Source organism: Ipomoea triloba, chromosome 9, assembly GCF_003576645.1.
Source record: "Ipomoea triloba cultivar NCNSP0323 chromosome 9, ASM357664v1".
NCBI lineage: Eukaryota > Viridiplantae > Streptophyta > Magnoliopsida > Solanales > Convolvulaceae > Ipomoea > Ipomoea triloba.
This window is the reverse complement of record NC_044924.1, coordinates 19,406,524-19,421,891: the sequence shown is the minus strand read 5'-3', so window position 1 is coordinate 19,421,891 and position 15,368 is coordinate 19,406,524. Positions and strand designations below refer to the sequence as shown.

The 15,368-nt window shown below is 41.0% G+C and overlaps 1 protein-coding gene across 1 annotated transcript; it reads left to right on the top strand.

Moving 5' to 3' along the window:
* The first annotated feature begins 13,472 nt into the window (after positions 1-13,472).
* LOC116029675 lies at positions 13,473-14,777 on the top strand. Its single transcript, XM_031271722.1, has one exon. The coding sequence runs from the start codon at positions 13,473-13,475 to the stop codon at positions 14,775-14,777; it is 1,305 nt and encodes a 434-aa protein (XP_031127582.1).
* The last annotated feature ends 591 nt before the right edge of the window (positions 14,778-15,368 follow it).

Genomic DNA, 15,368 nt, shown 5'->3' with positions numbered 1-15,368 from the left:
GGAATAGTCCAGTATTGCAGGCTAGTACCCTGGGATGTTGAGTAACAAGATCCTCATATCATTCTCGTCGGGCTAAAGACATTAAACGTAGAGCTGATCGGGAGGCAACCCGTTATTTACCTTGCTTTATTATTATCTTTACCTTATTTTATCAAATAACCCTCTTAGTTGTGATTCCCTATTTCGTAGGTTCTATATTTCCATGCGGATCTCGTTGCAAGAACATGAGAATCATCTATTCGAGCATTTGTGAGCAATATGACGTGGCATGCTTACTAGGTCCTTTACCTCTTATCCCTCGTCTATCTATTATGTGAACCTCATGTTATCATTTTAAAGTGTGGAAACATGCATGTTTTGTTATGTCATTGTTTCATTACATTCTAAGTCAACATCGAGGACGATGTTTGGTCTAAAGTGTGGAAAGAGCACGCTGTGCTTAAAAATGAAAATGAATCTGTTTCATTTGTTTGAAAGATAATCAAGCCACAAGTATGTGTTGTTATTCATTCTATATTTGGAGAATGCTAAATCTGTGCCAAAAAGTTTTTTCTGTTTAAATAACCTTGAAAGTACCCCTACTTTGACCTCTAAAATTTGAAAATTTGCATGCTTGCTTGGTTTTCACCTCTTATTTTGTAAAGACCTTAGTTAAGGATCTCTTGAAGTGGGAGTGTGCAACTTCTAATTTCAGAAAGATAAGTTAAGCAAAGCCCGGAATTGAATAATCATAGATAGAACATGGGGCAAAAGGAGAGCTTTCTAGTGAGCATTGAGTGAAATATCCCTTTTCACAAAGTAAGAGGCATGAGGGGTTGTTCGGAGAAAGAGTAGAAAAGGCAAAAAGGCCAATCCCCGAGATAAGATACGAGGAAACCATCTCGCTAGGTGGTGAGCAACCACAGTCTTCAAAATGCATAAATGTTCTATCTGGAGTCGGTTGCTCACAATAAAATGGCCCTAGGAGATGAGAAAATTGAGATGAGGGAAGCCGCTTCGCTAGGGTTCAAGCACCCATTGCACTGTCTTAAAAAAAGCATGGAGCTCCATGTGAAGTCGGGTCACTTGATGATGTTACCCTAGGAAGTGAGAAGAATGAGTTACCGCCCAAGCCATTGGCGGACAGCAGCCCATGTATTTATTTTCACTTACTTTTACGTTGGGCTTTGGCGATAAGGGAGGCCGATTGATTAGGTTTTGTACATCGTTCCCACTAGGGGGATCAGCTTAAGGCCTTCGCACAATAAGAGGTGAATAAAATTTTTGGATTGCATGCTTGATATTGTGAGAACTGTTCAATCGTCCAAACTATAACTAACAGGGGTTTTGCTTTGTTTGAATATTCATAGCAGTGTATGACACATTTTTATCATTCCTTGAAGATATTGTGAAAGATTTCATATCTTCTGGCAGATTGTGTTTTGAATGAATACTAATCATTAGATTGAGCATATCTTTAGCTTAGATATTTTTGGCATCTAAATGAGAAGGCTTTGAGTGTATAATTTGCTCGTGGACGAGCAATCTAAAGTGTGGAAACTTTGATAGACACCAAAAGTACTTAATTATCTAGAACTAATTAAGTTGATTTCTTGCCAAAACAAAGTCTTGAAGAGTGCAATCATGTGTTTTCATGTTATTTTACTAACAAATTGAAAAAGAGTTTTGTGTGGTGTGTTTTGAAAGATTTCCACATGGTTAGAGGCTGAAATCAACCAAGGAAAGCATAAAGCAATGAAGAGAAGAACCAATCCACACGGGGACACACAAAGACCAAACCGGAAACAACAAAAAAGACAAAAACGGAGAGATTCACGCCCACAAGCACCACCACGCGTGTGAGCTGGCGTGGAATTATTCTAGTACGCATCCACGCCAGTCCACACGCGTGTGAGCAGGCGTGGACGGGCACCAGAACCCTGCGCGATGTTTTAGTATTTAAGGGACATTTCAGCTAGGAGGAGGGAGTCTTTTGTCAATTTTTCACTTCTCACTTTAGGTTAGGGTTAGAGATGATTAAGGGGAGGAAGAAGAGCTCCTTGGAGAAGAAAACTTGGATCTCCATAGCCTTGAGATCCTTTTGGGTAAACTCTTTCATTTTAACTTGCTTTCTCTTTGGAACTCTCTTGCTTTTCATTTTTCCTAAAGTTATTTGCTTTTATTTTGATCCTGTAAATATGCTTTTCTATTTGAATGAGATGATGTTGTTAAAGCCTATGAAGGGCTAATCCTAAGGATAGGGGCTAGGAAGGATGGAGATTTGGTGTTCATGATCTAAAATTGATGAATGAGTTTGATTTCTTTGGGGAATGTTGAAATTGTATGTATGTTTTGTATGATCTTGTTAGATCGAGGGCCCCGATCTCTTCAAGAGTATATGATCATCTCCTTGGCGAGATATCGCAAAGAGATGTAGCCCACTTACCCACATCTCCCGCTCTCAATCTGAGATGATGAGATCCGGATGAAACTTGTAGACAAAGTGTTTGACAAAATTCCCCAACCGACTAAGGATTGGGAGCTTGAGTGTGACGCCACTCAGGACAATGTTCCAAGCTCCTTCAAACATAACTCATTGGAAATCAAACTTCTACCGTACGTTTCGAACTAATCTCCATGATATTCTAGCCCCCATCCGCTTCTATTCACATTTACTCTTTTTAAATATCCTTAACCCTTGCACTCTCACTATTTCACTCTACCAATCTCTATAGGTTCAACCTTCGCGTTATCTAAACAATTCAAGATAGGAGACTTGTATATTCTCCAATTTGCCATCCGCGAGAGACACGACACTCGGAGAGTTCATGACTCTTCGTTTTACCACCTTCACATTCACTACCTCACCATATAACTCACAACCATCAGAAAGCTTTAGAATAAGGCTTTGTCCCACATTGGTTTGGGAAGTGGGTTTGCACCACTATTTATACAAGAGCCTTTCTTAGGCTGAGTGAATTGTATAGCATAGAGGCTCTCTCTCGCGCGCAGTGGGGGTGCAAATCAAATCCCAAAATGAGTTCGAAAAGGCTTGAACTCGTGTGCGCCGGCACCTGCGGGCACGAATGTCGTTCAGAAAATTGGGTGGCCTTGTGGGCTAAGTTATGCCAAATTTTCGAGACTTTTTCCAACACGAAGCCACTAGTTCTCGGCCAAGAAGGTTTCGGATAAGGACTCGTGGTGGTCTCCTAGTCCTCGGTGAGGACTCGTTCGGACGACTCGCGCAATGGTTCGACCTTCCGTAGCCCGAATCATTGGTCGAATCCTAGTCCATTCGTGTAATCTGAACACCTCTGTGTGACTCCTTTTCTCGGGTAGTGACCTTTCAAGTTTTTATTCATCCGTTACGGAATTAATTCCGGGTTAATTCCAATTTTTATTATTTGAATCAATTCTCAGGTAGTGCTCTACCGTTACAGGAGTTACAAGCATGGTTTTATGATCAGATTAAGTGCCTATGATTAAATGCTATTAATCCAGCAACTCCTATATAAGTTGATGGTAGAAGCTGCATTTTACACAGAACAAAAAATATATATTTTTCTCTCTCGAAACTCTGCTTCTACTCTCTTCTTTACATACTGTGTTTAGACCTTTGTTCTTGTTCGCTGCGTTTCTAAGTTTGAGTGCTCAAACTAGAGATCGAAGCTTGTTTTATCCTGTGAAACCTAGGCTACAACGCTCCTAGCACCGTGGGAGGTAGCAAATAAGGTTTTAAGGACAGTGTAGTGAGTACACGACTCAAGCTTACCCTTGTCCAAATATTCCTTTCGTTTCTTTTGTGCTTGTTTTTTTTCTGGAAATATTATTTTTGTAATATTATTTCCTAACAAGCTTAAAACCTTATTAATCTGTTTATCGTGAAAAAAATAGAGAATCCTGCACTTCCAGTTTATGAGGGTGAGAATGTTGTGGAGAACAACAGTGGTGGGAACGGCAACGGAGTTGCACATTCCCAAGCACCAGTGAACGTTGGTTCACAAAATGGTGTGGGCATTGAGGGGTATATTCCTACGATGCAGGTACCTTCGATACCAAGGTGTTCGGCCGAAAGGCCGGAGAAGTTCACTTGTTCGAACTTAAAGAGGTGGCAGCAAAAGATGATGTTCTACCTGGCTACACTCGGCTTGGCAAGGTTCTTGACCGAGAAAGTGCCTGAGTTGAAGCAAGATGATCCACAATCCGTGATGGCGGTTGGGTTTTGGAAGGATTCGGACTTCCTTTGCCGCAACGATGTATATCGTAAAATTGGCACAGCGAAAGCGCTGTGGGAAGCCTCGGATCATAAGTAAAAAAGCGAGGATGCAGGCGTAAAGAAATTTGTGGTTGACCGATTCCTCGACTTTAAAATGGTTGATTCCAAGACCGTGCTAAGTCAGGTTGAAGATTTACAACTAATCTTTGATGAAATCCGTGACGAGGGCATGCAAATTAGTGAGTCCTTTCTAGTGGCATCGATGATCCACATGCTGCCTCCAGGGTGGAAGGACTTCAAAAACTACCTTAAGCACAAGCGAAAGGAGATGAACCTGGAGGGCCTAATCTAGCGACTCAGAATTGAGGAGGGGAACAGGAAAAATGACGGCAAGGGTCCTGTCTTTGATGGCGCTAAAGCCAACGTGGTGGAGCACGGTCAACACTCCAAGAAGGCTAAGAAGGACAAGCAGAAGCTAGGTCCAAAAGGTGGCATTACCAAGGGTAAGTTCCATGGTATGTGCTACAATTGTGGCAAGACTGGCCACAAGTCGGCTGAATGCAAGGCTCCAAGGAAAAAGAACAAGAGTTCTAAAGCCAATATGGTTGGATATGTGAGCCAAAAAGTGGCCGAAATTAGCCTATCGGCTATGATCACTGAGGTGAACCTCGTGGGCTCTAACCCACGTGAGTGGTTCATCAACACCGGTGCAACAAGGCATTTGTGTTGCAACGGGGAGATGTTCACCGCCTTTGAGACCATTGAGGGCGATAAGGTGTGGATGGGAAACTCTGCTCAGTCCGCTGTGGAGGGTATGGGCAAGGTGGTTCTGAAGATGACTTCCGGGAAGGAGCTGACGTTGAAAAACATGCTGTATGTTCCTGAGCTGAGGAAGAATTTGGTGTCTAGCTCGTTGCTGAATAAACATGGCTTCAAGATGGTCTTCGAGTCAGACAAGGTTGTTTTATCAAAGTTAGGAATATTTGTAGGCAAAGGCTATGTAACCGATGGGCTGTTTAAGCTCAGTGTAATGCCTATTGTTATGAATAAAAGAAACGATACTTCTATTTACTTGCTTGAGTCTTCCAATCTGTGGCATGGTAGAATAGGTCATGTTAATTTTAACTCTATGCGTAGATTAATTAGCATGAACCATATTCCTACTTTTCAAATTGACACAAATAACAAATGTGATATTTGTGTTGAGGCAAAACTAACTAAAGCACCTTTCAAATCGGTTGAAAGGCAAACTGAACCACTGGAATTAATCCATAGTGATTTGTGCAATTTTAGATCAATACAAACAAGAGGTGGTAATAAATATTTTATCACGTTTATCAATGACTGCACGCGATATTGCTATGTATATTTGCTGAATAGCAAAGATGAAGCCATGGATAAATTCATTCTTTATAAGAATGAAGTTGAAAACCAACTTAGTCAAAGGATTAAAAAGGTTAGAAGCGATAGAGGTGGTGAGTACGAAGCACCAGTTGGTGACTTCTGTGCAAGTGTAGGAATCATACACGAGCGTACAGCACCTTACGCACCTCAATCGAACGGTGTTGTAGAACGAAAGAATCGTACATTGAAAGAAATGATGAATGCGATGCTTATCAGTTTGGGCTTACCTCAAAATATGTGGGGTGAGGCGATTTTGACAAGTAATTACCTTTTAAATAAGGTACTCCGCTAGAAGCTCGATAAGACTCCTTATGAGCTGTGGAAAGGTAGGAAGCCTTCCTACCAATACCTCAAAGTGTGGGGATGTCTTGCCAAAGTTTTGGTGCTAACACCGAAGAAAATAAAGATAGGTCCAAAGACCGTGGACTGTATCTTTATTGGTTATGCACATAACAGTAGTGCTTATCGGTTCTTAGTACACGAGTCTCAAAATTCGGACGTGCATAAGAACACGATAATTGAATCAAGGAATGCATCCTTCTTCGAAAATGTATTTCCTTGTAGGTCCAGCGAGGGACCGAGTACGTCAAAACAAACATTTGACGAACCTGTGGACAATGATAGTGTGGATTCTGAGAAAGAACCCGAGCTCGAGCCTAGACGCAGTAAGCGGGCGAGAGTTGAAAAATCATTTGGTCCTGATTTTCTTACCTACTTGTCAGAGTATGATTCTAGTACTCTAACTTATTTGATAGAAAATGAACTAGATTTTCTATCTTGTTTGATAGAAAATGAGCCTCGAACGTACATAGAAGCTGTGACTTCTACGGAAGGACCAATGTGGAAAGAGGCTATTAAAAGTGAAAGGGATTCTATCCTACAGAATCACACTTGGGAACTTATTGAACTTCCTCCGGGTAGTAAACCCTTAGGATCCAAATGGGTCTTTAAAAAGAAGATGAAATCGGATAGTTCCATCGAGAAGTATAAGGCTAGGCTTGTAATCAAGGGTTACAGGCAACGCGAAGGCCTTGATTACTTCGGCACGTATTCTCCCGTAACGAGAATAAACTCCATTCGGATGATACTTACCATAGCTGCATTGCGAAATTTGGAAGTTCATCAAATGGATGTGAAAACAGCTTTCTTAAATGGCGGGTTAGATGAAGAAATCTATATGGAACAACCCAATGGGTTCATTGTTCCGGGCCAAGAAAAGAAAGTCTGTAAGTTGGTTAAATCGCTATATGGGTTAAAGCAAGCGCCTAAGTAATGGCACGAGAAGTTTGACCATGCGATATTAACCAATGGATTTAAAATAAACGAGAGTGACAAGTGTGTCTATGTTAAGGAAACGATAGACGGATATGTCATTCTCTGTTTATACGTAGATGATATACTCATCGTTGGCAGTAATGATAGGATGATCAAGTCTTCCAAAAACATGTTAAATGCAAGATTTGACATGAAGGATATGGGTTTGGCTGATTTGATCCTCGGGATTAAAATCATTAGGACACCAGATGGTCTCGTGTTGAGCCAATCTCACTATATTGATAAAATCCTTGCAAAATTCAACAAGGATGATAATCACGTGGCTAGGACACCATTTGATACAAACGTTTTACTATCAAAGAATCACGGAGAGTGTACTTCTCAAGTAGAGTACGCTCGGATTATTGGTAGTTTAATTTATCTAATGAGCTGCACTAGGCTAGATATTGCCTTAGCAGTTAGCAAACTTAGTAGATATACGAGTAACCCCGGTGATATGCACTGGAAGGCAATTGCGAGGGTTATGAGATACCTAAGGGATACTCGTAACTATGCACTGCACTATACGGGATATCCTACTGTACTTGAAGGGTATAGTGATGCTAACTGGATATCTGATACTGTACTTGAAGGGTATAGTGATGCTAACTGGATATCTGATATTAAGGACTCTAAGTCCAGTGATGCTAACTGGATATCTGATATTAAGGACTCTAAGTCCACGAGTGCTAACTGGATATCTGATATTAAGGACTCTAAGTCCACGAGTGCTAACTGGATATCTGATATTAAGGACTCTAAGTCCACGAGTGGCTACGTGTTTACACTAGCCGGTGCAGCTGTTGCATGGAAATCCTCTAAGCAAACTGTGATAGCTAGATCCACGATAGAATCTAAGCTGATAGCCTTGGACAAAAGTTGTGAAGAGGCTGAATGGCTAAGTCATTTTCTAGAAGATATTCCGAATTGGGAACGACCTGTACCTCCAATATGTGTGGATTGTGATAGTCAAGCCACACTTGGGAGAGTACGAAGTCATATGTATAATGGTAAGTCTAGACATATATGTCGTAGACATAATACCATTAGACAACTTCTCTCAACTTGTGTCGTCTCGGTTGACTACGTAAAGTCAAAAGACAACATATCGAATCCGTTAACCAAAGGGTTAAGTAGAGAGTTGACTGAGAAGTTGACATGGGGAATGGGTCTGAAGCCCTTGGTATAAGTTCTATAGTGGATACCCAACCTAGTTGGCACCTAGGTTCAATGGGACAAGTAAATTATGGAATGTAGCGTGTCACTGTGGGGGTCTCGGACTCCCAACCACTCCTCGTTAGAACAGTGGCTCCCGCACGAGGTTAGCACATTGATGCTTTAATGATTCGAATGTCGGTTGACATGTGCGAGTATGCGGGATACTCGGAAAAGAATCACCTATGTGAGAGAGAAGTGAGGGTCGCTTCAAAGGAGAATTGAACTGGGCCCAATTCTTTAGAAACTCTTGCAGAACCAGGAACAGTGACCCATGACCAAAACGGGCACACTCATGAGAACAGAACAAGGTTGGAAGGTTCCTGTGTGAGATATGTCATCGTCTACACAAACGGCAATCGGTTCAAAGACATCGCGTTCTACCGCACAGCTAGTAGAGTAAATGTATCTTCACAAGGGAAGGTTCAAAGGGTAACACCTAACTATCCTATGCAGGGATCGACCGGTGAACACAGTTGTTTCCGATTTCAAACAACCCCGAAAGTCAATTTTCATTCATGTGGGGGATTGTTGGAAAAATAGCATAAAATGGCAATTTAAGTGGCTATTTTGTGGTACAAATAAATGTGGGGTCCACTTCCTATTTGGGTCGGTTCAAAGTGGATTCGGGTTCTTCGTACTTAGACGAAGAGATTGATATATTGTACGCACAAAACGGATAATGGGTGAATGAGAAATTGGTTCTCAAAGTTGACCCATTTGAGTTGGAAAAATGGTGGGAAAGCATTAGAATAAGGCTTTGTCCCACATTGGTTTGGGAAGTGGGTTTGCACCACTATTTATACAAGAGCCTTTCTTAGGCTTAGTGAATTGTATAGCATAGAGGCTCTCTCTCGCGTGTAGGGGGGGTGCAAATCAAATCCCAAAATGAGTTCAAAAAGGCTTGAACTCATGTGCGCCAGCACCTGCGGGCACGAATGTCGTTCGGAAAATTGGGTGGCCTTGCGAGCTAAGTTATGCCAAATTTTCGAGACTTTTTCCAACACGAAGCCACTAGGATTCGTCCTCAGCCAAGAACGATTCGTGGTGGTCTCCTAGTCCTCGGTGAGGACTCGTTCGGAGGACTCGCGCAATGGTTCGGCCTTCCGTAGCCCGAATCATTGGCCGAATCCTAGTCCATTCGTGTAATCTGATCACCTCTATGTGACTCCTTGTCTCGAGTAGTGACCTTTCAAGTTTTGATTCATCCATTACGGAATTAATTCCGGGTTAATTCCAATTTTTATTATTTGAATCAATTCTCAGGTAGTGCTCTACCGTTACAGGAGTTACAAGCATGGTTTTATGATCAGATTAAGTGCCTATGATTAAATGCTATTAATCCAGCAACTCCTATATAAGCTGATGGTAGAAGCTGCATTTTACACAGAACGAAAAATATATATATATTTTTTCTCTCTCGAAACTCTGCTTCTACACTCTTCTTTGCATACTGTGTTCAGACCTTTGTTCTTGTTCGCTGGGTTTCTAAGTTTGAGTGCTCAAACTAGAGATCGAAGCTTGTTTTATCCTGTGAAACCTAGGCTACAACGCTCCTAGCACCGTGGGAGGTAGCAAATAAGGTTTTAAGGACAGTGTACTGAGTACACGACTCAAGCTTACCCTTGTCTAAATATTCCTTTCGTTTCTTTTGTGCTTGTTTTTTTCTAGAAATATTATTTTCATAATATTATTTCCTAACAAATGCCTCCAACATACCCCATTATTTTGCACTCATCATCCACGACCACTAAAGAGATCTACTAAGGAAAAAGGGAAAGAGATTTATAAAATCCCTACTTACTCCCCTAATATTCCTTTTCCAAGTTGCTTGAAAAACAAGTGATGGGGGGCAATATGATAAGTTAATAAAAATGCTAACTCAATTACATATTGATATTCTTTTTGTACATGCACTCTCACTTATGCCCAAGTATGCCAAATACCTCAAGGACTTGATCAAGAACAAATAATAAGCTAGAAGAGGTATCGATGGTGGTGTTGAATAAAGAACAGTCCACTATGGTCTAGAAGGAGATATTAAAGAAGCTAAAAGATATAGGGAGTTTTAATACCCCTTGCTTTATTAGTGATTTACATATAGATAGGGCTTTTGATTATTTAGAGGCCTCCATTAATTTTATGCATTTAAATGTGTATAACTAATTGAAATTACCACCCCTTAAATTGAAACGAGTATGTATCCAATTGGCCAATTGATCAACGAAATACCCTTCAGGTATAGTGGGGGATGTACTTGTGTGGGTTCACAAATTCATCATCTTGCTGGTTGACTTTTTTGTGCTAGACATGGATCATGATGTTGAAGTACCTTTAATTTTAGGGATATCTTTCTTGGCTATCGCATGTGTTCTTATAGTTGTGGGATCCAAAAAGCTTATTCTTCAGGTCGGTAATGATGTAGTTTGTTTTAGTATATCTAACTATGCAAAACAACTTGTAAATCTGCATTCTTTTCGGGATGAAATATTTGTTTCAAGTAATGACTTTGGTTTTTTTAGTTTTGCTAATCACTTGAAAGCAGACAAGGAAGTGAGATTGGCAATAAAAGACTTAGAGGAAACGACAATAATGGAACATCAATTGAATGGAGTCAACAAAGGGAATGTAGGCGAACACAGAGAAAGGATTTTGAGGCAAATATGGAAGAAGAAAAGGGAGATCTCACTCCCTAGGTCTAGGAAAACGTGAGAGTAAGAAAGTTGTGCCGGGCTAAAGACGTTAAATGTAGCACTTCTTGGAAGGCAAACCAAGCATATTTTTCTTTTATTAGCTTTCATTTCATTTTTCATTTCTTTTGTGTTAGTTTTTTTCCTTGTTATTTGATTGGTGTGATTGTTGATCATTTGTTGTGTTTATCAGCCATGTGGATATCAACACCTTTGTAGTCGTTTGTCCACTAAAGTGTACAGACAATTTGTCTTTTGGTCTTACACAAAAGGACATGTCATTAAATGCTCATTGGGATTGCTTCCTAGGACTTTGTTTGCCAATGTTGATCATCCATGATTTTAAGGCTATGGACAAGACATACTTTCAGAGAATGTCTCCAAGCTTGTCATCATGAGTGAATAACAACTCATGTCTTAAATGCTCGTATTCTCCCATGATTTCCTTGAGTGATTTATATTGATCATTCGGGCTTCTTAAATTTCAAGAGACTTGTCATTTCAAGATTCGGCCTCTGTAGCTTCTTGGTCTTTTAACAGCTTGTCAAGTCTTCGGCCTTCGTGTCTTCAAGTCTTCGCCCTTGAGATTGACTCGTGTTCGATTATAAACCAAACACCAAGAGTCCTCGGCCTTATGAAAACAGATAGTTAAGACAAGAAAAATTGGGGGTCTCCTCTGGTGCTTTGGTATCACAAAAATTTTAAAGACTCGGGGTTCCTAACAAAGTTCAATATTTTCTTCAATATCTTGATCAATCAATGTAAGAATCCATCTTTTTCTTGTTTATTGTTGAATAAGAGTAGTGTTAGAGTTACCAATGGGGAAGCTTACCAAGCAACACTAAACGAATCCTACAGAGCATACACAATCAATCACCTTTCACAATGGTATGGAGCTATAGATAAGTGATAAGGAACCTATGAAGCTTACATATGTTAATGGTGATGCCCAATTGTCAAAAAAAAAAAGGAAAAGGAAAATGAGCTTTAGGCAAGACAACCTTTGATGGAGTATAGACCCCCTTTGCCTTATATATCTAGGTTTAAAAAAAGAGAAGAAACACAATCAATTAAATAAATTTCTATAGTTATTCAATCTTCCTTTTTTTGGGGCCATAGCATAGATGCCCAACTAGGGTTGTAAACAAATCAAATCGAGTCAAATATGTTACTATTCGATTCGAATTCGACTATATTGATGATTATTCGTATTCATATTCGTTTATTATTCGAATCCTAAATTTAATTCGTATTCGATTCGATCAGTTTATTCGAATATATTCGATTCGACTCGAATATTCGAATTCGAAATGCCTAACTAATTTTTTTTCCAAATTATTCAATAAATTAAATAAAATGTTAAAAAAAATTAAATTGATTCTTCTAGATTGTCGCTGTTGTTGCCGTAGGGATGCGTTGTCGGTTTCGTCAATGGAACGCTGGTAAGGAGGAGCTACTGGCTTCGTTAATCCAGATCTATGGATCTACCGTCTGGTTTTGCGTGAACGAAGATGAAGACTGTGGTCTCTCACTGCTCAGATCGAAGCGTCGTCCTCGTCCTATGCCACCGCTGCTGCCGCCGGAACTCGGAAGTCCACCTTCATTGCTGAGCCGCTGTTACCATTGTCGAAGCCTCATAGGTACGCAGATGGATGGAAGAAGATTGTTAGGGAATTAGGGTGATACCTTAATATAAATATATAAATAAATAAATATATATATATATATATTCGATATTCGAATACTATTCGAATCAAATATACTTTGATTCATTTTCGTATTCGAAAAAATTCGAATAAAAAAGGTATTCAAATTCGGATTCGTAATCGAATTCGAATCAACATATTCGAATTCGAATCACGAATCGAATTTTTTATATTTGATTTGTTTACACCCCTATGCCCAACTATGCAAAATTCTTGATTTAACCAAGAAAAAGAACCTAGAAGAGTTGCCTATATTTACTTTGATTGAAGAATTTTATGCAATTTTACTCAACAAGATCCCAAAGGAATTGAAGGACCTAACGAGTTTTACTTTACCCTGTCTTATTGGTTATTTGTATGTAGAGAAGATTTTGGCTGATTTGGGAGCTAATATTAATTTAATGCCTTACTTTCTATTTAAAAAATTAGGGTTGTGGGAGTCTCGCTTCGAAAATGCTCTCTTCTGATAACGGCAAAATTCTATCATCTCATCGTTCCGATGAAGAACAAGATCTTCTGGAACGCAGTAAGAGGAAATCAAAAGTGCTTCCGGGGGATCCAGGATCCTTAACAATGGATATTGTTGAAGGGTCGACTTTTGATTTGGGTGTGGAGAGTTCAGAGCAGGCGTTGGCGGGTTCGTCGACGGCGATGGATATTGCTGAAGAATTGGTTGGGGATTCGGGCGTGGAGGGATCGGCGTTGGCGTTGGCAGGATCGTCATCGGCGGTGCCGGTAGTTGATTCAACACCACAATCTGTGGGGACTGGGTCCAATACTGCTCCTTTCCTGATTGCTAATGCGAATGAAGCGGATGATCTGGTCGTGGATGAGGATGATGATTCGCTCACGGATGAGGACGATCCGACGTGCCCAACCATTCGTCTTTCGGAGGCAGAGAAGGAAAGAATCCGATAACCGTGGAGGAAATCTCTCATAATTAAGGTTATGGGGAGGAATGTGGGCTATGCATATCTCTCACGCTGGCTGAACTCGATGTGGAAGCCTAAATGCCGGATGGAACAGATTTCCCTGGAGAATGATTACTTCTTCGTCAAATTTGGTTCAAACGAAGATCTTGAGTATGCGATGTTTGAGGGTCCTTGGATGGTCCTCGATCATTATCTGATTGTTAAGGAATGGGTACCAAATTTTGACCCCATGGTTGATACTACACAAAAGGTTCTCGTTTGGGTCCGGTTTCTGAATCTCCCGGTGGAGTACTATAACCTTCTGACTATGCGAAAGATTGGAAATAAGTTGGGACGAACAGTACGCGTAGACCACACCATGAGCTTAGTCTCAAGGGGAAAGTTTGCTCGAGTTTGTGTGGAGATTGACATAACAAAGCCTCTCATTTCCAGATTCACTCTCGAAGAGAAGGTATGGCAGGTTGCGTATGAGGGCATGCATTTAGTCTGCTTCTCTTGTGAGCTCTATGGCCATAGGCAGGAAGTTTGTCCGACATCCCCTATGCCTGCAGCCACTGCTGAGCCGGTTCCACGATCTGAGGAAGCTGATCACTCTAATGACCCTCGTGTCTCTGGTCCGCATAGTGGGAGTTGCTCTCATAATTTACGTTCTTTGCCATCGGGTGCTCCCTACGGTCCTTGGATGATCGTTTCAAGGAAAGAGAGACGACAGGGGGGAAGACCAGTCAGCCATGAGAGGCAGGGGGAGAGGTCACGTCCGACAGGGGCGTCGAATCCTGCGACATTCACGCACACTGGTTTAGGCTCTAGATTTGCGCTCCTGGATTCTAAGGGTGAGGCTAATGATCAGCATACGACGGATACTTCTGAGCAACCTCCAAATGAGGAGAGTGAACCTAGGTTGGAAGCTCAAGCGGTTCCTAATTCGATCCCTTCTTCATCTGCTCTAGGCCGTGAATCTCGTCGGGCTAACGTTAGTGCCAATAAAAAGCAGATTGTTAATGAACCAGCTGCCCCTGTTTCAGTAGGCGGGGAGAATACTCCTACCTCGGGACGAAAATCGAATGCTTCGTGTTCTAGGAGAGCTGCAGAAGAAGATGAACATGTGGTAATACGTGGCGAGCAAGGGGGCAACTTAATCAATTCTATGCGTGTTTCTAATGGGGAGAATGCTACTGCTTCTATGCCTACGAATGTTTGCCCTCCCACAGAACACCATGGTGACCCGCCGGAGGCATTTGACGCGGAAGGGGACGTGGTGATGGAAATTAAGGACGTTCCTGCGAGTTCGCAAAGGGTGGCTGATACGCCCCCTGTTTGAGTTTGTGATAAGCACAAAGAATAACACTTATAAAGGGTCTTAATTAGATTAAAAGTGCATCGTTTTGACATCCGATTACAACAATTACATGCATTTAAGCTCAAATGCGATCAAAATCTTCTAACAACATTTCTAGAAAGAGTTTTGAGGTATTTTACAGGTAGCAAAAGACAAACAAGCCGCAATGCAGTAGCATCCCACGCAGCCTCACACGCGTGTGGCTGGGCGTGGAATAATTAGAGTTAGCTCCCATGCCCACCACCACGCGTTGAAGCAAGTGTGGTCGGGCCAAGGGCCATTTTGGGAAATTTGTCCCCTTTTTGTCACCTATATAAATCCCTTTTGCCCAAAACCTAAAAACAACTAGGATTAGATCAGAAAAATTCATAGAATATGGTAGAATAGATCTAGAGGGTTTTCTCCCCTCTTGGGGGAAAATTCCTTTTTCTCATAGTTTAGAATAGATCAAGGGCGAGATTGAAGATTGGGATTTCAAGATCAAGATTATAAAGATCCCCTTTCTAAGGGTGGTAACCATTCTCTCCAATTTCTAATTCAATACTTGTTTCTTTGAATTTTCCTTTCTTTTTC